Source organism: Echinops telfairi, unplaced genomic scaffold (assembly GCF_000313985.2).
Source record: "Echinops telfairi isolate 266 unplaced genomic scaffold, ASM31398v2 ScPeMD7_7475;HRSCAF=8513, whole genome shotgun sequence".
NCBI lineage: Eukaryota > Metazoa > Chordata > Mammalia > Afrosoricida > Tenrecidae > Echinops > Echinops telfairi.
In genome coordinates, this window is record NW_022111379.1 from 17,273,013 (window position 1) to 17,299,838 (window position 26,826).

The 26,826-nt window shown below is 46.8% G+C and overlaps 1 protein-coding gene across 2 annotated transcripts in view; it reads left to right on the forward strand.

Moving 5' to 3' along the window:
- Positions 1-26,826, forward strand: part of PRKCE (protein kinase C epsilon) — a 570,548-nt gene that overhangs the window by 453,199 nt on the left and 90,523 nt on the right. For both annotated transcript variants that reach the window (XM_004699760.4, XM_045285766.1), the window contains exon 11: positions 12,186-12,340. In XM_004699760.4, the coding sequence (XP_004699817.1) occupies positions 12,186-12,340 (155 nt within the window). The remainder of the gene's footprint in view (positions 1-12,185; positions 12,341-26,826) is intronic.

Consider the following 26,826-nt stretch of genomic DNA (forward strand, 5'->3'; position numbering starts at 1 on the left):
CAAACACCAAATCTTGATGTTACAAGGTGCCATGCAAACACCAAATCTTGATGTTACAAGGTGCCATGCAAACACCAAATCTTGATGTTACAAGGCGCCTCAGCGGCTACCTAGTCCAGTGGTTTTCCAACCTCAACTGACCATCGGGAGCTACTGGGGACCTCTAAAAATAAAGACAGTCCCAGCAACCACCCTCGAGTTAGAAGCTCTGCTAGGGGGCCTGGGAATCTATATTCTTCAGAATGGCCCTAAGGAATTCCATAGCACAGCCAACATGGGGGACCACTCATCTGGTCCAGTCGCCTAATGAACACGGTGAGTTTCTGTTCCCAGCTTTGCCAGTTGATCAGCCAGCCAAGGATGGAGAGAACTCACACCGAGTAAGGCAGCAGGAACCAATGATGGACAGAAGGTTGGGCTATAACAGCGGTTCTCAACCTGTGGGTCGTGACCCCTGTGTGGGGGTTGAACGACCCTTTCACAGAGGTCGCCTAAAACCATCAGAAAACACATAGCTATTTCACAATATATACTTACATATTGTTTTGAGATGAATCACTGTGCTTTATGTTTAGTTATGTTCAATTGGTAACAATGAAAATACATCCTGCGTATCAGATATTTATATGACGATTCATCACAGTAGCACAATTACAGTGATGAAGTAGCAACGACAATAATGTTATGGTTGGGGGTCACCACCACATGAGGCCCTGTATGAAAGGGTCGCGGCATGAGGAAGTTGAGAACCCCTGGGCTGTAATAAAGGTGCTCGTTCTTCATTTGGACTTCCATGGTCACAATGGTCATGTCTCCCTCCATGCGGCAGTCCTTTAAATCGTTTAAGCAGTTCTCTTCGGTTTGTTCCTTCCTTTTTATAGCTGGTTCATTCATTCATTCATTTCAGTAGGACTGTCATTCTCCTCTAAGACTGGACTTAGTGAGGTGAACCGATACCACCGCCTTCAGCTCCTCCTCACCGGTCACGGCGGCATCTCTTCTTCGTCCTATCTGCCACTCCATCGCCCAGAAACGTGCAAGTCGGCTTGTCATTTCCCGTGCCCAACAGAGAAGGAGGAATGCATAGAGGTCACGTTTGACTTCAGACGGCCAGCAGGTGCATGTCCCTCACACTGCGGATAGACCGGACAGTCCGGGTGAAGCTATTCCTGTCACAGCTGCGACTGCTGTTTTGATTCTTGCTCCCTTTGTTTACTTCTTGCTGGGGACACAGGAAGGTGTACACATGGAAAACAATTCAGAGTCGGGTGCTATCTGCATTCTCTGTTGTGAGGAACAGCCTGAGCTCATAGGAAGCGCAGGGTTAGAGGACAGGACCGTCATGTGATTCTTCGCTCATTTGGAGAAGCGGGATTAGAACAGCCCAGAGAACTTTTGTTTTAATTGTGGTAAACATATGTCAACAAGGCCTTTGCTGTCCCCACGTTTTTGTAGGTACAATTCATCGTGGTGTCCAGACATCACTTCGGTCTGTTTCCAGTCTCGGTCATCCTCCTGAACAGCAGCTCATTGTCCCCGAAGCTAAGAGCTCCTCTGTCCCCCTCCTCCATGCTCCTGTTCGCCAAACCACTCATCCACTGTGGTCTCCAAACATTTCCTTAGTCTCGCCATCTCATGTGAGATGACTGATTTCTTTTCCTCGGCACGATTCTTACAAACTTTATCTATGTTGTAGTGTGGATCAGGACTTGGTTTCTCTTCATGGGTGACAATCATGAGTCAGTATCCACTGATGGACCTTTAAGCAGTTCCACCTTTGGGCTTTGCAAAGAGTGCAGCCATGCACGGTGGTGTACACATCTGTTTGTATTCCTGCTTTTCCCTTCTTTTGAGTGTGTACTTTAGGAGTGGAAATGCTGGAGCATGCGGTAATTCTCTGTTTAGTTCTTTGAGAAAACTTCAAACCATTTCCCACAAAGGCCCTACCGTTTTACAGCCCCACCAGCAATGGAGAAGCGTTCTAGTTCTTCCACATCCTCATCAACACTTGTTTTTCCTTTATATCACACTGATCTTCAAAGGCGTGAAGTGATAAGCATACGACTACTTCCATGCTTAACCGCACTTATAAGGAGTGGTTTGTAAGCCCATCGCTTAGGCCTCAAACAGCCTGGTCACGGCCGCCACTGGCCCCCAATGAGCAATCATTTTTCCTTTCCGTTTCGGTGATCTCTTAGTAGCACCAAAGCCAGACTCCACCTCTATCATCACCTCATCCTCTTGCCTGGAATGAGAAGGCCATGGCCGCCCCACAGGGTGTGAAACGTTAGCACACGGTCAGGAGAGTGGCCTGGCAGATAACTGAGGAGCAAGGTTCTTGAAGCTTTGCTACTTTTCTGGCATGCAGGTGATCAGCCAGGGTCGGAACATTCACCAGTAATGCATCCTCCCCCTCCCTCCCACCCACTACCATGACCCCAATTCTACCTTACACATCTGGCTAGTCCAGAGCGTGTACACAGGTACAGATAAGAGCAGGAAGCACTGGGAATCCAGGACAGATAAACCCCTCTGCACCAATCATGAGAGTGGCAACACCAGGAGGGAGGGGGAGGGGAAGGCGGGGGAAGAAAGGGAGAACTAATCATAATGATCTACCCACAACCCTACCAGGGGGAAGGACAACAGAAATGTGGGTGAAGGGAGACTACACAATGGATGGATGGATGGATGGATGGATGGATGGATGGATGGATGGATGGATTATGATAAGAGTCATATGAACCCCACTAAGATGATTTATAATAATAAATAAAAACAGAACACTCGTTAGGTGCCATACCCCAGAATTGGTTCTTGATGGGGAAAGTGGCCCTTGGGCTGAAGCCAGGAGGAAGTCAGAGACTTCAAAGCAACAGCTTAGGCTCAATGGCAGCAAAGCAAAGCAGTGAACTTGAGAGGCCTTCACACGGCACCGCTACACCTTCCACTGGCCCATCCGAACACCCTCCGCTCTGTCATCCTCAAAGGGGAAACTGAGCAACAACCCATTCCTGCATAACTTAGATGCTGCTGGCCCTCCTAAAAGGTCACTCCCGTGGCCAGCATGGCTGGGATTAGTCTACTTGAGAGCCGTTCCTGTCATGCGGGTTATATCGGGTGATATAAACTCATTTTTCATAAGATGCTGATGATCCTATCACAGGAAAGCGTTCTCTGGTTGATTGGACCCAAACTCTTCCCCTTCCCCTGTCTTTCGAATGCAGATAAAAGTGCGAGGGGCAGGTTGGCACTAACTTGAAGTTGTTCCCTAAGCTAAGTGCAGCTCTAATCAGAGGCAGGAAATGTTTATGAGTCAGACAGAGGCAGCTTTGGGCCACTTTAAACTCTGGGCATCCTGTTTAAGTCAAGTGAAATAATCAGAGTTTAAGCTGTTAGAAACAAATATCAGATGTACATGAATGAAGTTTATACCTTTTCAAATAGGCTGTGTTTGGAAATTTGTATAAAACTACCGTGTCCCTTTGTATCAAAAGTAAGGCAGACTCCCCCCACTATGGCTTTATCAGTTGGAGTCTATTTTACCTTAAAAGGTAGACAATAAGTGTGTATGTGTGTTTAAGAAAACATTAACCAGTAGCCACCAGCTGGAATTTATTCCAACTTATACCGTATATGCTCGTGTATAAGCCAAGTTTTTCAGCATATTTTCTATGCAGTTTTTGTGGTAAAATTAGGTGCCTCGGCTGATATTCGGGTTGGCTTATACTTGAGTATATACGGTAATTGATGACCGCTTACGTGTCTCTGAATGGAATGAACGTGCTGGGCTACTAACTGAGGTGTTGGTGGCCACTGGAGGCACCTCGAAGAAAGGCCTGGGGATCCACTTCCCTAGCCCCACACCACCACCACCACCATTGAACCCCCTATGGAGCACAATTAAAACAAGTACATACGTCATCATCACAGCTATTGTTGCATTGAGGAATTCAGATCGTGATTCGAATGGATCCTTTTACTCTCGATGAATTGGCAGGTAAATCTCCAGAAAGGGGGAGGAAACAAACCTTTGTTATCACTCATCCCTCCTTTCCAAAGGTACTTGGTGGACGTGGGTAACAATTCTGTCTAAGAGGGAAAAATGGATGGTGGTTAGCAGAAGTTCTCAGATCCCGGCTGACCTTTCGCTTCCCTATGCAAACCTGGGCTGCTCCGTGGGGCAGAAGTTCCCTGCAGCTAAGCCCCACAGTTGGGTGCCCCTCTCTCACATGACTTAGTCTAAATGGTACCATCGTCGGGAAAGGCTTGATGGAGGGAGTCTTTCAGCTACCTCATAACTCAAGAGTCCAGTTGAGAACTGCCCCTGGGCCTCTCACACCTTTACAGCCCCGGGGGCTTCAAGGAGGGATGGAGGTCTCTGTTCATTTCCTACGTTTTCTGAAGACATTCCAGGCCTACCAACGAACGCAGGGCAAGAGCATGCAGTGGGGACCCGTGTGGACGGTGGAAGGAGCCGAGTCCTTGGCGGCTACCCAAAAGCCACTCCTGGGAGGAAAGGCCTGGCCATCTGCTCCCGTCAAGATTCAAGTTCAAAAATGCAACCTCACTGCCATTGAGTGGAGGCGGACTCACAGTGACCCGCTAGGAGGGGGGAGAACGGCCCCAGTGAGTGTCCGAGACTGTAGCTGTTATTGGCCTAGAAAGCCCTGTCCTTCTCCCACAGAGCAGCTGGTGGCTCCAAACTGCTGACTCTGCGCATTGCAGCCGACGCTAACCACTACACCACCAGGCCCTGTCAAGATTATAGGCTAGCGAACCCCACAGAGCTGTTCTCCTCTACTCTCCAGGGTCGTTGATGACTTGGGATCTGCTTGACCGCACACGACGGCATGAACTGTGGAAGCAGGGGGGAGTTCCCACGGACTCGCTGCCCGAGAGATGCTCTGATAAGGGGGAAGAGTGTGCGGTCGAAAAAGAAGGGGTCTGAACAGTCTTGTCAACCAAGAGAGGAGTGAGGGTGGGAAAAGCTTCCTGTGATCTACCCTATCCAACAGTTAGGATACCAGGTACATACCTGAGATTGTTCTCAAAGGATACCCCTGCCAGTACACACCCATGAAACCAGGCTCTCCTGATGGTCCTCACGTGCCGTGTCTGTTCAAGAGCCGGGACACCATGCTGTGATGTACCGATTTGTAGTTTACCCTCACGTTGTCTGTGCTTGCTTTCTCTGTGGCTCGCCCTTCAGCGATGGGAGACAAGCTGATCAGGAGAACTTCCCTACGGTAGATGGATCTTCCTTTTGCTTCTACCAAGGGCGTGTGCTGGGGAGGAGGGAGAGTTGGTTTTCAGAGATATGAAAACCATTAGCATGGTGGAGATAAGGAAAAGACGGAGCGATTTCATGCTACCTTCTTCCAAATCCTTCCTGAACTCTGCTTCCAGCAGGGTCGTTCTTAAAATTGGCATTCCTTTGTCATCGTCGAACTCACAGGATTCCCAAGGTTCTTTTCCGGGCACGTGTGTTTTCAGAGCCACCTTCCCCAATCTCTCTCCTTCCTGCCCATCGCCTTCAACTTCTGTCCAGACGTTTCCTAGCTAGTGGTCGTTCCCGTCTCATCCCACCTGCAGGGCTCACTTCTGCTCCCCTCTGCTCAGCAGGGCTGCCGCCCTTAATTGCCAGACAGTCTCCTCCCTGCCTACATGTTGTGAGACCTTCCGTGTGACGACACTTGTGTGGTCTTTCCCCAAAATCAAATTGTATCTCAGTCAGATTCCTATTGCAAAAAAACCATATTGCATTACCATCGAGTCTCTCTGACTCACAGTGACCCTCACAGCAGGGCAGAGTCGGCCCGCCCCCCCATGGGGTTTCGGCACCAGTAGCATTATAGAAAGCACGAATGGACTGTTCTGTAGCTGTTTCTCATCATGATCTCTTTAAGTGGTACGGACTGTACAAGAAAGGCCAGGAGTACAGCGTCTGACTAGCAACGTGAGCCCAAGGCTGATTCCTGTTCTGTGGTCAGACACCCGCCGCCGCCCTCTTTCCCTCCCGTTCCCGGTCCCGACACCAACTCTCTCTCCCCCAGCAGCACTCTCTACTTCTCCTCTGGGTGCAAGAATGTATTACGTGACCATACAGAACGCAGTCAATACTCACGGTTATGGGGTTTCTTAGAGAGGTTTGGTTATAATTCGGGATTAGAAAATGTGTGGACATAGTCCTCGGGTCAGGACACCCTCTTCTATCTGGTCCTGCAGGCAGGCCTTTCTCTGGCCCTTAGCCCCTTGGCCTGGCCTCTGTCCGACTCAGGCACTGTTTCAAGGCTCTTTTACCCTGCTGGTAAATGCCGAAAGGGTGGTCCCCTCCACCGTCAGCCTCAGTCTGAAGGTGCTTGGGTCAGCCACCCTAATGTCCCTGCTCTGGTTCTTGGAGGTGCCCCACCACACAAGCCAGCCTCTTGCCCCCACGTTCCCGGAAGCCCAGTGCTCTGTCTTCAGGCTCTTGGTTGTGCTGCTGCTGCCACTCCGACAGACACAGGGCTTTCTGCGCCCTGACCCTAAGGAACTGAGCACCCAGGATCTAGAGGTCCAAAGGACATGCTCCACTCCTGCCTTTTCCTTCCTGCTGGTTGTGAGAGCTTCCTTCCTGCTTCCAGGATGGCTCCTTCCTTTTAAACCCAGTGGGGCAGAAACCTGCTCAACCCCATTTTTAAAAGTTCCAAGTTTTTCCAGAATTAGTTAACCCTGTTGACAATCACTCAGAGTCCTGTCATCTTATCAGTATCTGTGCCCACGGTCTCTTACCCAGGCCCATCAGGAAAACGTCATCGGGTGGGGGTCACAAACACGGTGGGTAGAAAAGTCATGCCAAATGATTCGCAGCATGCAACCTGGGCAGGGAGCCCGGGTGGCGCAGCGGTTAACACGTTTGGCTGCTAACTGCAAGGTCAGCAGCTTGAAACCACCAGCTGCCTTCTCCACAGGAGAAAGACAAGGCTTTCTACACCACAGAGTTACAGCCTCAGAAACCCACAGGGCCAGCTCTTCCCTGGCCTCTGACGGGGTTGCTAGGAGTTGGAATGGACTCGGTGACAGTGAGTGAGGTAGCAACCTGGGTCAGATGATTCATCTCTAACCAGTTGACACCAACCGAGGGCCACCCCGTGTGTGTCCTGGGAGGTAGACCTGTGCTCCATAGGGTTTGCAATGGCTGGTTTTCCAGATGGGGATCGCCAGGCATTTCTTCCAGTGTCCCTGGGTGGACAACCACACCCCCAGGGCTCCTGGTCATTTTCCCAGAAACCAAACCCACCGCCATGGAGTCCACGCCAACTCACAGCGACCCTCTAGGACAGGTGGAACTGCCCCTGTGCATTTCCAAGACAGATTACAGCCCACTATGCCACCAGGGATCTAGAGGGGCTAAAGGAGATGCGATCATAACTCGACTTAGTCCCTAACGATAAAGCCATTTTTGTTGCCTGCTAGAGCTTCCTGTGTCCAGTGGCAAGGCCGGAAACCAAAGCCATCATCTACCTTGCCCCTGACGCACCCAAGGCAGGCTGGGCACCCAGAAAGATCCATTGCACTGGTCTGCTTCAAAATGCGGCAATGAGGAGAAGAGAGGTTACAGGGCAAGAAACAAGGCCGCGTGGTCCTCTTCGTTGGCACGCTAGTGGCACCCCTCATGCCGGCACCAGCACATCAAAGGCAGCTGGCCCACGGCCAACCTTTTGTTGGTCCCTCATGTGGATTTGATTCACAGGCGATAGAATCTTTGCACATGTAAACAGCTAACAAACGATGGTGAATTTGTGTCCAAACAAACCCGAGTAGAAGGGCACGCAGTGCGGCTGGGAGGAAGCCTCAGGCTATCCATCACCCTTGAAAGATGAACAGGGCGGGCCCAGTGTTCCCTTCAAAGGCAGGAAAGGTTAGCACTCTGAGAAACGGAGCCCAATGGGAATTTCCAACACACGGTGTGGCCCTTGTGGCCCGAAGGTCATGATTATTGACTGTGCTTACCCTAAATAGCCATGACACATAATCTCTTTCCTAATTTGATTATTTTACTTGCTATCACAAGACCGTAACTTTTGAGACATTCAGGTGAGATTAAGGGAGGAGGAGGTGGCATAGGCTTTTAAAATCTTTGATTACCTCAGAAAACAGATTTGCTTACTTTACCAGGAAGTTGGTTTTTTGTTTTGCTCGGTTTTCCACCGATGCCAAGAGGGGATTAACGAGTAGCCGCTGGGTTTGCCAACTTTCTTTTGATTTCAGTTTATGTAATTAAGCAGTTCCCAGAATGACTTGAGGTTCTCCCTCAGCATCAAAACATGCTTCTCAAAGGTGTGAGCGGTGGAGGCCAGAAACCATCCAGACTCACTGAATAGAGGGAGGGGAGGTAAGAACCTTACCTCACACTTTAACCTTGGAAAAAAAGACTTGACAATGCTTTAGGGCCAGGCGAAGGCGGCTTAAAACCAGAGCTCAAAATGCCCGGCAGTTAAAACAACTTAACAGGCGGTTAACAATAGCATCTCCATCAACTGGAGCCTGGTGTTTGGCGACTGTTCAAGTCTCACGCATTCAACAGAGACGTATCAGGAGCCCACTGAGCCAGGGCCAAGCCCCAGGTTGGTGCGGAAAGGTCACACACGCCGCTGCTCACGGAAAGGTTGGTGACTCGCGCTCACCCAGGGGCTTCTCAGAAGAAAGGCCTGACGATCTCGTGCCCCAGAGTCCGCCGTGGAGAGCCCTCCTTTCCAGGGAGACAGTAAGGAACTAAACCAGCCAAGCCCTTCCCCCCCTGCCCTCTCACGGTAGGGATGTTGGATGGGAACCTTTGTACTGAAGGCCTCCCTAGGCGAGAGGTCATCAGCTAGTGCTGACTGAGCGTTGTATTCATCTGGGTACTTTAGAGAAACAAATCCACAGAAACTCATGTAAAAGAGAGAGTTTTATATAAAGGTTAAGTGCGCATCAAGAAAGCATCCCAACCCAGTGCTGCCCAACCCCACAAGTCCAATATTCACCCATTAACCCATATGCCCAACACCAGTCCCCAAATTCCTCCTCCATCTCACAAAGCAGAGGCGATGATGCCGACTGCAGGAGGAAAGCCGAGTCAGTGAACGTGTAAGCATCTCAGCGCTGGCAGGGGTCTCCACATGGCTGCTCCAGCACCCAGGGCTGCATCAGGGTAGGTCCGTGTGGCTTCTCCTCAGGAATGTCTTGCAGGAAGTGAGCCTTGCGCCTGAAGTAGGGAACTGGCTAAGGCAGCTGCACCCTGGTCCGACCATCACAAAGCAAGAGACCTGAGAACTCGAAAGGCAAGGCTCACCGAGCCATTTATCTCTCCGTCCTTCAATTAATCCCACATGTGTTTATCGGCCAGGTTGGCACAATAAACTAACTCAAGCGTGTTATTCGAAGGGCTGACAATCTCGCTATGACGGGGAGACACTGGGGCAAAAGACCTGTCCAAGGCTGTCATCCAGTGTGGGGCAGTTGAGGACCCGTGTGGGTTGAGATGGTCCGCACTGGCCTCGTCTCCAGATTCGACCTTGCACGAAGGCCCCTGCAGCAGACCGACTCCTCCCTTGAGTGCGAAAGCAGTAAGGAGTCACAGATGCCAGGACTGAGGCGTCTGGGTTTTGCTTGAACCCTGAACCTGTGGCTCTGCTTGTGGTTTAGGTGCCTTTGAGCCAGCTCTGCCTCGTAGGTGACCCTGCGGACGACAGAAGGGAACCCCTCCCCCCATCCGGTGCCATCCTCATAACGGTTCCAATGCTTGAGCCCATTGTGGCCACGGTGTCCATCATCTTGCCAAAGGGCCTCCTCTTTTTCGCTGCCCCACCACTTGACCAAGCATGGTGTCCCTTGAATCCCCCCAATGGCACCGCAGAAGAAAGGCCTGGTGGTCTGTTCCCAGAAAGAAAACCCCGCAGAGTACTTCTGCTGTGTCACCCACGAGGTCACTAGGAGACAGAATCGACTCCATCGCTGTGGGTGTCCTTTTGTAATCCACACAATGCGTGCTTTTTTAAAAGGTCATGATCAACAAACTCACTGCCGTCAGGTGGATTCTACCTCCTGGTAACCCTAGACGACAAGGTAGAACTGCCCAAAGCCTCATCTTTCTCCTGAGGAGCAGCTGGTAGGTTTGAACTGCTGCCCTTGCAGTTAGCAACCCAGCACATAACTCACTAAGGTACTAGTGCTAGAGAAGCACCTATTTCAGGTCCCTCAAGTCAGAATTGCCAATAGTTCCTGCCCTCATGAACTAGCCAGACTACTGGGGGGTGGGGGGGTGGAGACATACATCACTTACATAAAAATAGACACCTGCACTGTGAATGCTACCACAGAAAGCATATAAAGACAAATACAATACGACAGGTAGAGTATTTTTAAAACGGGAGAGCATGCTAATGAGTGTGAGGGAAGAAGGGGACGGAGGGGTTAGGAATGGCTTCCTTATTTCTGACGTGTGAATTTGGTTGAATAGTGCAGCCCTTCCGTGAGACATGAGACCCACCACGAGGGCCGGTGTGCTGAGGAATTATGTTTTGAGGATGTCGGCAGCCTTTGAGGCATCTGGGAAGAGATGTCAGAAGCACAGTTGGGTAAACGAGGCTGGAGTGTGGAGAACAGGTCTGGATGGAGGAGAGTGTTTGTGTGCAGGTGTGTTAGGCCCTGGGTGAGGATGAGATCACTCAGCCAGCTCAGAGTTCACAAAGGGGAGGGCCCGGAAGCCAGCCTCCTGGGACCCCGGCACTTAGTGGCCGAGGAGAGGGAAGGAGAGGAGAAGCCTCCACAGAGAGGCAGATACAACCCTGCCAGAACATAGGGCAACAATCAGGAGCGTGATGCCATCGAAATCCAGGGAAGAAAGGACTGGTATGCCCAAGAGGTGGTTAGGGGAGGAGATTCTGGCAGGACAGGAAACGCAAAGACTGGATCATGATAATCTTGACAGAGCGCCGGTTCTGAACCCGGTGGGCACTGTAACATGTAATTCCACCCTCATACGATACCTGTAAGCCAGGCCCTGCTAGCGTCCTCATTTTGGCAGATGGGAAAACTGAACCCAGAGGGACAAAGCTGCTTGCCTGAGGCCACACAGCCAGTAAGGGATAGAGTTGGGAGGGAAGCCTTCCTCACCCCAAAGCCCATCCTTAAGTACCATGTCTGGCTGAGGCTCCAGGGTTACTGAGTCAAAACCAACCGAGCGAGTGAAGGGGGTCGGGGGGACTCCTCTTCAGAGCTTTGGATTTTTTGAAATGTAGCCAAGGAAGCCATCCATTTATCTATGTCTGTCTATCTATCTGCCTATCTATCTATATCTATCAATCATTTATCTATCTGTCTGTCTATCTATCTATCTACCTATCTATCTATCTATGTATCTATCATCTATCTATCTATGTATCTAGCTATCTATGTATCTAAATGGTTATATATATAAATGGTTTGGTCAAGGTAAATCTTGACCAAACACACAGCCTCATCTTTCCCCTACAGAGCAGAGGATGGGTGTGAATGGCCAGTTAGCAGCCTAATGCTTAACCGGCAACATCACCAGAGCTGCCCTACGTACGTAATCTCAACTCAAAAATATACATTTCTTCTGAAAAGCCTTTCTTTTTGAATTTGACCCCATAAGGTAGCATTCTCAGATTCCAGAGATAAGGACATTGGTATCTTTTGCCAGACGGGACGTTCTTCCAGCTACCGCACATATGGAGAGGGCTTCCCAAAAAAATCGTGAAAAACTTCTACTAGGTTGTAGTTTCATTGTTTTACATTCATTTTTAAAATCACTTTGTTGGGGGCTCATATAACACTCACTGTAGTTTCATTTTTTGACAGACGTTGTCAAACCCCACCCCACCCCCTTGTAGGCAGAGATCTGGAGCCTCTGGAGAACAGAGGCTCGTCCAAGGCCACCCCTCAAGTTCATGACAGAAATCGGAGACCCCACGTCTCTTTTCTACCCTTGTGGCGGCCCATTTTTCTCCTGGAAAAGCCACGTGAGGACAGAGACGTTAAAGGGATCCCATCTCGCCGTATTCACCTGTCTGAATCACGTGCTTTTTCTCTAGCTGTGTCCTCCCGGGACCCCCCGCGACTCGCTCCGTGGGCTCCCCTGGAGCCTGCCTGCCTGCCTGTGGGCCCGCAGCTCACTGGCTTCTCTCCTCTTCTTGCAGGACCGCCTCTTTTTCGTCATGGAGTACGTCAACGGCGGAGACCTCATGTTTCAGATTCAGCGCTCCCGAAAATTCGACGAGCCCCGCTCGCGGTTCTATGCGGCCGAGGTCACTTCCGCCCTCATGTTCCTGCACCAGCATGGCGTCATCTACAGGTAGCCTCTCCTCCCCGGTTTTAAAGTTCAATCCAAACCACACCAAGCACCATCCTCGTAACGACTTCTCTGGACACTTGAGCAGACTTTGACTCCCACCCAACTGTCGTCCCAGCAACCAGCTTTAGATTCCTTGTTTGTTCCCGTTGTTTACAAGGAACTTCTTCGGGGTGGGGTCGGGGGGCTGTTTATCCCTGAGCATGTTGCTATTTGAATGTCCCCAGGAGATGTGCCCCGCTGTTTGTGCCAGTTTTGATTTAACGCTCCAGCCTGACGTGGTCAGGACGTGGTGCCGAGCATGCTCGGGTGACCTTCGTCTCTCCCCGCCCCCCCTCTTCCTTGAACATCGGGGCATTCTTTTTCCTTCTGTGCCATGAACTTCCTCCCCTTCCCAACGTCTTGCCACTTCCTGAGTTTGTTTGCTTTAGCGGTCTCCTAAAGATCGAATCAGGGAAGGATGGCCTGCTGGGGGGCCTTGGGGTTTATGATCTGGGACAGGGGCAAGGGAAGTAGCCAACAGGCAGCAGGAAGTGAATCTGTGAGCATCTAGTCCTTTCTGGCTGCTGGTCGCCCTTCCAAGAAAACGTAGCAGCATGTGCACATCCACATGCACATTCAGACACACACACACACACACACACACACACACACACACACACACACACACACGCACGGTTTCCAGTAAAGGAGCAGAACTATTTACGCAGGCTCTTCTGTGAGGTCAGGAATTCTGGGAGGAGTAAATATTTATAAATAGCAGCAGAAACCCGAAGGATCCTAGAGTTTTTTCAGTGACTGCCAATTTCTTTACTTGGTTTTTGCTTCCTCTCTCTCTCTCTCTCTCTCTCTCTCTCTTTTAATTGGGTACAAAAGAGACTGCTATATCCTTAGTTTAACCCAGGCCCACTCTTGGGAACAAAAAACCCAAACCAAGCTCACTGCCATACAGTCGACGTCGGCTCATAGCAACCTTACAGGACAGAGTAGAACTGCCCACGTGAGTTTCTAAGACTGTAGGTCTTTGTGGGAGTATAGAAAGCCTCATTTTTCTCCCTTGGAGAAGCTGGTGGTTTTGAACTGCTGACCTTGCAGTTAGCAGCCCAATGCCTCATTTCCCTCTGCTGCAAAGTACATTGCATGTGGCACCTATTTCCAGCTCTCCCTGGGTCATTAGTCCAGGCCTGGGCTTCCTGGGTCCTCTGCCCAGGATTTCACAGGACTATAATCAATTGGTCAACTATGCTACCGTCTCATCTGGACTTGGGGAATGCTCATCCACCTGCTTCTTGGCAGAATTAATCTCCCTGAAGTGTTAGAATGCATGCAGCATGCTTCTTTATGGCCAACAGGAGAGAAAGTCTTATTTTAAATCCCTGGGCCTACTGTTAAAGGACTTTCCTAATATAAGATCAGGCCCACCCAGGTTAATTCACCCTTTAGAAGAACTCAAAGTCAAATGATGAAGTACCTAAAATATAGCTGCAGACTCCCCTCCCCTTTGCCCTATGCATAATCTTGAATGTGAGATCATACACCTTCCCCATCCTCTGTGTGGCACAGAGGTAAGTCTCAGGCTCTGCTGCTCTCGAGAGCTGAGAGTTATAGGATTATATGAAGGCTGGCCCATTCTGTTCACCTGTCTCTCTAAACCATCTCTCCCCACTTATATGTCTTGACCCATCAAAGTTCTTCATGTTCCTCTCACTCACCTCCCTGCTCCGCCATCCTCATGTACTCCTCGGTGTTTCCCCGTCCAGTCTAGAAGCCTCATCGAGACAGCACCTGCCTGCAAGATCCTAGCCCCATCTGCTGCAGTGAGCCTCCCTCCCCCTTCCCCATATACTTTCTTTAGGCTTTGTGTCAGTCCGTGTAGCCTAGAGAAACAAATTCATAGACACTCGCGTGTATAAGAAAGAGCTTTATATATAAGAGCAATTGAATATTGAGAAAACATCCCAGCCAAATCCAGATCAAGTCCATAAATCCGATATTAGCCCATATATCCGATACCAATCTATAAATTCCTCTTCAGACTCACGAAACACATGCAATGATGCCAAATGCAGGAAGATCACAGGCGAGTGGGTGGAATGTCTTGTGGATCCAGTGGCATTGTAAGCATCTCAGCGCTGGCAGGTGTCTCCATATGGTTCCTTCAGCTCCAGGGTTCTAACGTAGCTCCATGTGTCTCGTCAGCAAGTATGCCCCTTAAGGAGTGAGTGTGTGCCCTGCCTCCAGCAAGCTATTTATCTCCTTAGCACCTCCAAATGAGGTCATCAAGCTGTGGCCTGATTGACAGCCTACACACCACCCCTTCACTCTCAGGTCTCAAATCGACAATAGATTACGTAACTACCAAAGACTTGCATTGTTGCACCTACCACTGTGAACCTTGTGTTAAGGGAGGTATATGTGGACCTTTTATTACTATTATTATTAAAAGATCATTTTATTGGGGGCTCTTACAACTTTTATAACATGTGAACCTTTTAAATTCTTTAATTTATATGGACTGTTTAAATTCCTCAATTCTGTATGCCCATTTTACACAGAGTGAACACTCATTTAAGTTCAATTAGCTTAAAACCCCAAGAGCAATTAGCAAATTAGTTAGATGTGCAAGGGATGGGTAGGTGAAAAGATCATTCTGATGACAGGGCAGGGCCTTATTAACTCGAAGCATAAAGAAACCAAACTGCTGCCCATCCTTGTGAAAACCACATCACCATCACATTTTATTAGCAGGGGCTCTGAGGTTCACCTAAAATCATTTGTTCCAGGTAAACGACTGAATTTAGGAATTGTAATTTAGTAAACTGTGATATGCCTGCCTATAAGGAAATGCAGTCGATGCAATTATTACTCAAATTTATGCATTAACCACTAAAGGTATTGATGAAGAAATTGAATAATTCTGGTTACTTCTTCAGTCTAAAATAGGTCAAACATGCAATCGGGATGCCTTGATAATTATTGGCAATTAGAATGCAAACGTTGGAAACGAAGACGAAGGAATGGTGGTTAGAAACGATGGCCTTGATGACGTAAGCTGGAGATCGCATGATTGCACTTTGCAAGACAACCTACTTTATTGCAAATAACTTTGTTTGTTTTTTTAAGAAATACACACAGCAACTATATACTTGAACTTCTCCAGGTGGAATACACAGAAACAAGTTGACTACACCTATGAGAAGAGATGATGGAGAAGCTCAATATCAGCAGCTAAAATGAGGCCCGGAGGTGACTCTAGAACAGACCATCAATTGCACATATGCAAGTTCAGGTTGAAGCTGAAGAAAATTAAAACAAGTCCACAGGAGCCAAAAAACAGCCTTGCGTATTTCCACCTGAATTTTGAGAACATCTCGAGAACAGATTTGACGCACTGAACACTAACGACAGAAGACCTGATGCGCCGTGGGATGACATCAAGAACATCATACACGAAGAAAGCAAATGGCCATTAAAAAGTTAGGTACAAGAGAAAAGATCAAAGTGGATATCCAAAGAGACTCTGAAACTTACTCTTAATCATAGAGTAGCTAAGAGTAACATAGAGTAGCAAATGGAAGAAATGATAAAGTCCAAGAGTTGAACAGAAAACTTCAAAGGGAAGCTCAAGAATACAAAGTAATCTAAGAAAACATGCAAAGACCTCCAATTAGAAAAACAAAAGGAAGAACACACTTAGCATATCTTAAACTGAAAGGACTCAAAAATGTTGAAACCTCAAGTTGCAATAATGAAAGATTCTGTGGGCAAACTATTGAACGATGCAGGAATCATCAAAGGAAGATGGAAAGAATACACAGAGTCGCTGTACCAAAAAGAACTGGTCAACACCAACCATTTCAAGAGGTAGCTTATGACCAAGAACCAGTGGTACTGAAGGAAGAAGGCCAAGCTACCCTGAAAACAGTAGCCAACAACGAGGCTCCAGGGATTGATGGGATACTAGTTGAAATATTTCAAGAAGCTGTTGGAGCATTGGAATCACTCACTCGCCTGTGCCAAAACTCCTCGAAGACAGTTCCTTGAACAGCAGACTGGAAGAGCTCCATGTTTGTACCATTCCAAAGAAAGATGACCCAACCGAATGCACACATGGTTGAACAATATCATTGATATTACATGCAAGTGGATTTTTGCTGAAGATTATCCAACAACAGTTGCAGCAGTGCATTGCCAGAGAGTGGCAGACAGTCAGATTCGATTCAGAAGAAGATGTGGAACAAGGAGTATATGATTACTAATGTCAGGTGGCTCTTGACTGAGAGCAAGGAAGATCTCAAAGATGTTCATTTGTGTTTCATTGACTATGTAAAGGTGTGGACCACAAGAAGCTGTGGGTAACCTGAGAAGAGTGAGACTTACAGAACACGCCCGTGTGCTCATGAAAAACCTGTATTTGGATCAACAGGCAGTTGTATGAACAGACAAGGGAATACTGCATGGTTTAAAATCAAGGAAGGTATGCATCAGAGTTGTGTCCTCTTAGCATACGTATTCATTCTTTTTCTGGGTAAATAATCCAAGAAGTTGAACTATATGAAGAAGAGTGAGGCATCAGGATTGGAGGTAGGCTTATTAATAACCCGCAATATTCAAATCTCGCTCGCTTGCTTGAAGTACTTGCTGATGGAGATCAAGGACTGCAGCTTTTGATATGGATTCCAACCCAATGTTAAAAAGACTAAAATCCTCACAACTGGACTAATGGGGAACCTCAGGACCAATGGAGAAAAAAAATTGAAGTTGTCCAGGATTTCGTCTTGTTTTGATCCACAATCAATGCTCATGGAACAGCAGTCCAAAGATCAAACGATGCACGGCATTGGTTAAATCTGCTACACAAGACCTCTTGCAGGTCGAAAAGCAAGGCTGTTACCTTGAGGATTAAGGAGTGCCTGCCTTGAGCCATGGTGTTCTCCATTGCGTCATGCATGTGGAAGTTGCACATTGAATAAGGAAAACCGAAGAGGAATTGATGCATTTGAATTATGATGCTGGAGGAGAACATTTAAAGTGCCATGAACTGCCCCAAACATCCAACAAACCTATCACGGAAGAAATACAGCCAGACTGTTGCTGTAGAAGCAAGGATGGCGACATACTGTCAAGAGAGACCAGTCCCTGGAAAAGGATATCATGCTTGGTGAAGTAGAGGGGCAGCGAGAAAGAGGCAGACCCTTGACAAGGGGGATTTGCACGGTGGCAGCAGCAGTGGGCTGAAACAGAACAATTAGGAGGAGAACACAGAGCCGGGCCCTGTTTTGTTCTTTGTACATGTGGTCATTAGGCATCAGAAGCAACTCACCACTTAACAGCAACAACTAGTGGGGTTTGTACACAAACTAATTCGTGGCTCATTGGTCAGTGGTGGGGAAACTAAGTGAATAAGTCATTTCTCAGGGAAGTGATTCATTCCTGAAAGAATCCATGCTAATTGGCACCGCCTCCTTTCCTCTGACGCCTCTCCCTCACAGGCTCCCCACCCTGGGCGAGCTCCAGCCTGGCATGCCAGTGCCTCCTTTTTGTGCTACGGTATGAAAATAAACTTGCATCAACTTGGCTCTGCTCTTCCTAACAATGTCTTTTAACAATACCTATTTTTTCCGTTTCACTCAGATGCCCTATGAGTGGTGGAGGTTTAGCAGGGGAGTCTTCTGCTCAAAGTTTACCGAGGCAATCTTCAAATTTTCTTCAGTCGATCTTACGCATTCCTCAGAGTGGCTGACTTTCAGAGAGGGCTCCTCTGTCCCTGTGTCTCAGAGGATGCCTGGAGACACTGGGATGAGAACCTCAAACCTGATGGGCATTCATGCTGCCGCTTGTCTGTTCACCATCCAGAAGGACCCAGGACAGGCCGGGAGCCGGGTCCGCACTGGAGGATGGGGAAGGAGGCAGCCAATGCCTCCTAGAGCGAGTGTCTTCATGCTTTCTGCTCAGTGCCCTCGTGAAGTGGGGGTGATTGATGGGTATATAGTATGAGGTTATAGGGGTTAAAAGAGTTAAGAGGTATAAATAATTTTGAATTGTGCCTACCATATAGTCGGACCTCATTAAGTATCATCTAACATTATTATTTCTCGAATTAATTTTTATTAAGATTTATTGAGAGAACATCGGCTCTCTTTTTAGCCCAGGTTCCAAAAGACTTCTTGGAATCACCTTAGCGGAGTAACGTCTTTCTGCTTTCCGATCTCCTTCCTTCGTGCAAAACGGAGCTCGTTTTTTAAATTAAAAAAATAATAATAGTCACGGTAAAAATTAAAATATAAGTAGTGAAAAGAAGTAAGAAATCCGTTTTCCCTCCTCCACCCTTTGTTTTAGGCTGTAAAATACATTCACAATTGCTCGAGTATCCTTCCAGGAGTCTCTCGGGGCACGTTATAGGACCTTCCTGTGACCGGTTCTCACGTGTGCAGTTGCCCACATCGCCAGGCGGTTCCACGGTGACTGGAAGTGGCACTGCGGCAACGAGCAGGAAAGCCGGGGGGAGATGCGGCGTCATTGCCCGTTTTAATTTTCATGGCCGCGTCACTCCCAAGGAACACTGTTCCAGCACTGAAAACGGGTCTGTTTCCACTAGAGGAAGGTGTTTGCAAGTTGGGAAGCTCTCCTGCTCCTCAAATTCTCCAAGCCCTTCCTTCTTTCCTGAGCCCTTTCCTCCACCAGTCGCCCCTCCCCAGGTGCCTGTCATGTGTCTGGGGCCAGGACGGGCCATGGGAGAGGCAAGAGGACGGAGGTCCCCCTGCCGTGACTCAAGTCTAGCAGGAGGTTCTTGGAAAACCCTTTCTTGTTGACAGCGATGGTGTTTACCGAAAAATCAAGTAAGGTTTAAACTCAAGGGGGAAAGGTTTTATTAAAACCACAGCGTGTAACCCTGAACTATCTTTTCCTCTCCAGAACTAGGGGTCAAATCCAAGAGAGGGGGCTTAAGAGAGTTCCCAGAAAGAGCAGAGGGAATCATGGAGTAGCCAGGCCTCCCCTGACAAAAGCATGGGGACTTGTGGTTCCATTTGAGCCTGGCTCTCCTCTCGGTCATGAGCCTCTCTAGAGGAGGCTGCCCTGCCTGATGGCCGGAGTCTTCTCCATCGTTCAGGATTTCCTCACTTGGTTAGGGGCTCCTTTGCTGAGTCTGTGGTAAGCTTCGAAAGGGCTAGTGTAGGGTCTCGTCCCTTTTCAATACGTTTTCCCTTTATTTAATGCTAGTACACAGCAGGGGAGGAGAGGGGGTGGGACAATCCCAGCCCTTTGCCTTATTTTTTTAGGAGTTGTCCCTGAGAAGGTCACTGAGGTTGGGTCCTCTTCCCACATAGCATTGTTCTTCATTCTCAGTATTCCCCTACCCATGATTCAAACAAGTAAACAACAACAACAACAAACCAGACTCAATGCTTTCTTGTCAATTCCAACTCATAGCAGACAATTTCATCCCCACAGCACAGAGTAGAAACTGACAACCGCCCCTGTATGTTTCCAAGGCTGTACATCTTCAACGAAGCGATAGCCTCATCTTTTTCCAAAGGCGGGGCTGATGGATTTGAACTGCCGATCTTATGGTAAACAGCCCAACCAGGAATCCACTATGCCACGAGAGCTCCTTCTAGTCATTGAAGTGCATAGAAAACCCCCATTTCCTACGAATCTCTAGTGGGAAGCTATCAGCCACTCTGGCAGGAATCATGAGTGTTTGTAGGCATCATGAGTGGTTGATATACTGAACCGGGAGCCCTGGTGATGTAGTGGTTATGTGTTGGGCTTCAATCCTCATGGTTGGCGGCTCTAAACCACCAGCTCTAAGGGAGAAAGACTGTGATTTCTACTTTCCGGAGTTAGTCTTGGAAACCCACAGGGAGTTGCTATGAGTCAGCATTAACTGGATGGCAGTGACCTTGGCTTATTTTTGGTTTTGTTTGCGTGAGGAGGGCCTCTGAGATGATCTGATCAGTGTCCTTCGTTGTATAGATGCTGAACTGGAAAATAAAACTGGCCGTCACCCACTCCACTTTCAAGCAGATCATTTAAAGCTCAGGTGGTGTTTTAATCAAAGATACACATGTAGGTCAGGAGACAATGAACTCCATGTGGTATGAGAGAAGTAGAAAGTTCTTTCCTGCCCTTTGCACCCATCTCACCTTCCACAAAGACAACTAGTGTCAAGTCTTCTAGCTGGCATTTCTGATATGGACAGCTGTATTTCAAAATAACATTTTTCAAAATGTAACTTCTTGGTTTTTAAATCCACTGGAGAAGAAGGGAATTTAATTCTCTTTCCCACCCACCCACTGTCTCCTCACATACATACGCCTTGCCCACCCTCCCAGCCTCTCAGCCTAATGTATTGTCCTTTTGGTTAAGTGAATTTGCAATATTTACAATGTCATTCCTGTGAAATGCTATTTGGAGCTAAGCCATTTGAGAAGCTATAATTACATTTCCTTTTGTATATAATTGTTCATTTGTCTGCTTTCTCTTTACTTATTATTTCTTTATACTTATGTTATTAAATTGTAATTATTTCTTTGTTTTTGCTGCATATAACAATTCAACCACAAAGACTCCTTTCAAGATGATTGATGCATTAGATCTTCTATTGATTATATAATCTTAGACAAATTTCTTCCAGAACTTTCTAAACTGCTGCAGAACCTGCTAAACTGCTTTAGTCTGGATAAGTGCCCTCAATTTGTACGGCGTAGCTGTCATATGGAAGTCTTCACTGTTACCCTAAAACTCCCTTTGGTCTTTCTGCTGTGTCGAAGCATGTACTTTTCAGTTTGTTTTCTTTTTGTCCTGTGTCATCGTCTTTCTTAGGCTATATTATTGATTTGGTAAATCACCCTCCATAAATTTCTGAGCAATGGTATGGACAGTTAATTTTTGATATTTAAAAAAAAATCTAAACTCATCTTTGTTCTACCTTGATGGGAAGTTTGGTTTGGTTTATAAGTCTAGCTTGTATTTTAACTTTTACTCGATATATGAAATATTATCCTATTATCTTCTAGCTTTTATTTTCATCCATTGAATTGGGGCCTGAATGGACTTCTACACTCTGTAAAAGGAAGTCCTTCAGTTCTGGAAAATGTTGTGTTTGTGTCCTTCGGGATCCCGTTTCTTCTGTGTTCTCTTCCTGAAAGGAGCGTTTAGATTTGAGCAGTCAGTGGGCAGACTTCTCTGGCGGGGCCCCTTAGTTAGGAAAACCCCAGTCCGGTGGTATTTTTAGAGCTTTCTTTTAGGAGTTCTCAGAATATGATGGGAAGACACTTTCAGAGTCTTCCCTGAAGGAAGAAAGAGTGACCTCCCCGTAGGAACTGAGTGAGGGCCCAACCTTCAGAGTACATATGTTCACTGAACGCCGGTGCCCCAGGTCTATAGAATCCCTGGGATTCCCTTCTAGAGAACCGAGCTGGTGCCCCAAGTCTAGAAGCCCTGGGATTCCCTTCTAGAGAGAACGGAGCTCAGGCAGGGCCATGGCTGTGCAATGGAAAGAAGATCATCAGGGCTCGTAGCTGCTTTTCCTCCAGCTATCTTTATTTTACCTCCTTCCTCATCACCCCCCTCTCCAGGAGTCACTGGTACTGTTCATTGCTGAACTTTGAGAGGGACCACGCTTTAGTTGAGTGTTCTTGACTTTTCCCAATGCTGGTTCAGGCGTCTGCTCTCTTGGGTCTGCTAAGTGAGTCCCCACTCACCTGTTTGTTTTGAGGTTTCCAAAATTTTGGTGGTGTTTTCTTCCCTTGTTCTCCCCCTTGTTGTCTGTTATGTACTCTGGGGAAGGAGAGAAAAATAGGTTCCCTTTAATCTATCCTTTTTGTCTCCAGAGGTCAGGGGTACGAATAACACCAGCAACAGCCATAGCAAAAATACTTATTTAGCCCTACGCAAGAATCTCTGCTGGTGTGATGGGTTAAGCATTAGGCTGCTAACCACAAGGTTGGTAGATCAAACCCACCAGCTACTCTGCAGGAAAAAGATGAAGCCGTCTGCTCCCGGAAAGATTTGAGTCTCAGCAACCCTCTATAAATAAGGTTGCTATGAGTTGGCATCACTTTGATGGCAATGGGTTTGGTTTGGCTGACACTTTACACATACTAGCTCATGTGATTGTCATAGGAACCCTCTATCATTATCCACAATCCCCTGGTTCTGTCCAAAGGGCATCCTGCCAGATCCCACCACAGTTACTGTCACTGTCACTGCTGGATCTTACTGTGCCCGTTGCTGTTGCCATTTTACACGGGGCGCAAACCTGCGGGTTATAGATCATGTGTATGTGTGGTAGTTACATAATCTGGTGTCAATTGGAGGATTCAGAGTGAAGGGGTTGATCTAGCCTGTCAATCAGGTAGTAGCTTGATGACCTTATTTGAGGGCGCTAAGGAGATAAATAGCTCATTGGAGGCGGGACACAGGCTCACACCTGGTGAGACATCCCTGTGGAGAAGACACATGGAGAGAGGCTGAGGGAGCCAGACCTCTGGAGCCCTGCCAGCACTGAGATGCTTACAACACCACTGGATACACAAGATTCCCTGCCCACTGGCCTGTGTTCTTCCTGTACTTGGTGTCATTGTTTCATGAGTCTGAAGAGGACTTTATAGATTGGCATTTGACATATGGGCTAATATCGGATATATGGACTTGATCTGGACTGGAGTGGGATGTTTTCTTAAGGTACAATTACTCTTTGCATAAACCTCTTTCCTATAACACATATGAGTGTCTATGAATTTGTTTCTCTAGTCTACCTGTGCTAACATAGTAGGAGACTCAGCTTAGAATCAGAGAACTACAATTGAGTCCTAAATTTTTCTCATTTCAATTGTGTTTTCCTGGACAAAGTCCTTTGAACTATAGCTTCCTCATTTCACCATGGGAATTAGAACAGAAATCTCCCAGGACTTTTCTGAGCATTTAATGAGAAAACATTTGCAGGAGTGCCAAGTACAACGTTTGGCATTTTGTAGACCCAATAACTCCCAAGAAGTTCATGTGGAAAAAAATCCATTATCTTTTGATTCCATATTTCCAACGGCTGTTTGAAGCTCCCTCATATTATTTGTTGGATGAAAGGGCGGCATAGGGTTACAGAGCCAAAGGACCCTGATTCAAGTCCCGGCACCCCCATTCACTAATTGAATAACCTTTCTCTGAGTAAATTCTTAATAATAAGAACAGGTTCTGACCCACAGGCTTAGCTGTCATAAATGTCAAGAGTCAAATAAGGTGGTCTGTGTCATTTGGTGCCGTCTAGTGGATTTTGACTCATGGCAACTCAGTGTTTCAAGGTACATCAAAGAGTTTCACTACCATACAACCGTGATACGTCAAGGTTTCTATGAAAACAATATCGAACTGTTTTTACAGGGCCTCAGTATAGATGATCTGTACATTTCTGAAGGTGGTGTTTCCAGCCTCTACCCCACCCCCCAAACTCGGCGCTCTTCCGTTTGCACCAGGTCAGAACGGCATGTTTGGGACATCATTGAGGAACTCAAATTGCGTCCATTTTAAACAGGCTTTGGAATTTGGAAAGAAGAAGACGGCTGAAGCGTGAGATCAGGGACGTAGGATCTCTGGGTAAGATTTCCCAGTGAAATCCCCATTTGTCGACCCTTGTTAGCCTTGAAGAATGAGCAGGTACCTGGTTATTATGAGAAAAGGGTCTCCAGCCTAACTTTCTCACCTTTTTTTTAACCAATATAATTTTCTATTTTCTTAAAACTTCTTCATAAGAAGCGCCCATGATCATCTGTGTCTTTTGAGAAAATTGTTGAGATGAATCCTTTGGAATTTCCCAGACTATTCACCATTGACCTTATGAGCTGACCTCTCCTCTGTGAATTTAACGGGCCCAACTGATTCCCTCAGCAGCCACTGCTGGGATTGGACCTTTTATTTGAAGACGCTTGAAGGAGAGTAAGGAACGTGTGCTATTGAGAGCACTGGTTAGATCGGAGAGACATGCTTTAGTCTGCTTACTTGCAAGAAACCCAGGCATATAGGAGCTGGCACCCCAGTAGCAATACTTTTTACTTACCCTGGTGCAACCCAAGGAAACATTACCTGCTCCTGCACCAGGCTCACAATTATTGCTATGTTAGAATTCATTCTTGCAGCCACTGTGTAATCTATCTCCATAAGGATCTTTCTCTCTCTTCTTCCTTTTTTTTTTTGGTTGACCTTGTATATTACCAAATATGATGTCCTTTTCCAAGAACTGGTCCCACTTGATACTATGTCCAAAGTATATGAGGGGAAAAAATCACACCCTCTTCATTTTTATTTTCTTCTTCCTTTTTTTTTTTAACTCTAAGAGAGTATTCTTATTTTTTTAAAATAAATCATTTTATTGAGGGCTCCTACAGCTCTTAGAACAATCCATACACCAATTGTATCAAGCATATTTGTACATAATTTGCCATCATCATTTTCAAACCCTTTCTTTCTACTTGAGTCCTTGGTATCAGCTCCTCTTTTCATCCCCATCTTCATTTCTGAGGAACAATCTGACTATGATTCTCCCAAGACGGATGGGTTTCTTCTAACAGGCCATCACATTGTTTATATTCTTCACCGACACCATCATTCAAAGGCTTCAATTCTTCGTCTTTCTTATGCATCGCCCAGCTTGTGAAAGCATATGAGACGATTGAAAATGCTTCTGTCAGAATGGCTGGTGTCGGGAGCTCCTTAGTCTGCAAGGGCACATCTTTGCCTTTGAATACTCCAGAGGTCATTTGCAGCATTTTGTCCAAAGCAGTGAGTCGTTTAAGTTCTTAACTTTTGCTTTCATGACATTGATTGCGAATCCAATTAAAATGAGATATCAACAGTGTCCATTGAGAGGACTTTTGTTTTATTTTAGATGCAATCCATATATAGTCTTTGACCTTCACGGAAGTCTTCAACTTCGAGTCTTCTTTGAATTCCTGCAAGCCAGAGTGTGGCACCTGCACACTGCAGGTTGCGAATGAGCCGTCATCCAATCCTGGTGCCACATTCCTCTTCATAGAGTATTTCTTGGGCTATTTGCTCAGCATCCCGAATGAATAAGCAGGTGACGAGATCATAATCCTGATACATACCTTTCCTGATTTTGAGCCATTGCCTCTTCACCTATGTACAGATTCCATGTGAACACAATTTAAGTGCCTGCCATTCCTGTCTTCACAGCGTTGTGATCTACATAGTCAAATGCCTTTGCAGAGTCAGTAGAACACAGGTTATACATCTTTCTGGTGTTCCGGGCAGTCAGCCCAGATCTGACTGACATAAGCGGTGTGAGCTCTCCTTCTATACCCTGTTCTGAATCCAGCTTGAATTTCTGGAATATTCCCTATCAGTGTGCTATTATCATTTAAAAATTTTCTCCAGCAAACTTGTACTTGCATTAGATATTAATGATATTATTCAATAATCTCCATATTCTTTTGAGTCAGCTCTCTTTGGAATGGGCACACATTTGAATCTCGTCTAGTTGGTGGACCAGGTAGCTATCTTCCAAATTTCTTAGTATACGGTGAGTGAGCACCACAAATACTGCATCTGGTGAAACATTCCCATTGCTATTTCCTCTGTGACTGGAACATTGTTTTTTTCCTAATGTCTGCAGTTCAGTTTGAACTTCTTAGCTCAATACCTTTGGCTCTTGATCATTTGCTTCCTACTGAGATGGTTGTATATAAGGCAATTTGTTTTGCTGCAGTGAGTCTGCATATTCCTTCCATCTTATTTGTTTGCTTCCTGGGTTGGTGACTATTTTGCCTATAGAATCCTTCAACATTGCAACGCTAGGCTTGAAGTTTTTTTTCCTATTCTTTCAGCTTGAAAAATGCTGAGGATTTTGTTATCCTAACTCCACATCTTCGCATCTTTCATTGTAATACTTTATTTTGTCTTCTTGAGCCACCCTGTGACATCTGGCTAGCCTGTTTACTTCATCATTTCTTCCATTTACTCAACATTCAAGAGCAAGTTTTACAGTCTTTTCTGCCTGTCTTTTAACAACCTTTCCTTTGTTTTTGCACGGTGTCCTTGATCGCATCCCACAAATCTCCGGTCTTTGAGGTTCAACATGTCAAATCTATTCCTGAGATGGTCTGTCAATTCAAGGGATATATAAAGGTTGCACTTTTGCTCTCGTGGACTTGTTGTAATTTTCTTCATCTTCTACTTGAATTTGCATATTTGTATATGGCCGGTACCGCAGTGGGTTTCTCTCCTTGTTCTGATGATACTGAGCATCTCCCTTGTCCCTTTCCACAGATGTAGTCCATTCTACTCCTGAGTATTCTGTTTGGTGAGATCCACATGTACAGTTGCATTTATGTTGTTGGGGGAAAAAAGGTGTTCAGTAGGATAATGGATATAAAAATGCATCTTGAGGTGGGTTTGAGGCTGAGCCAATGTCTAAGGAGATACAGAGACAGCAGAGTTGGTGACAGGGTAACAACACATCTGTGTGAGTGAGG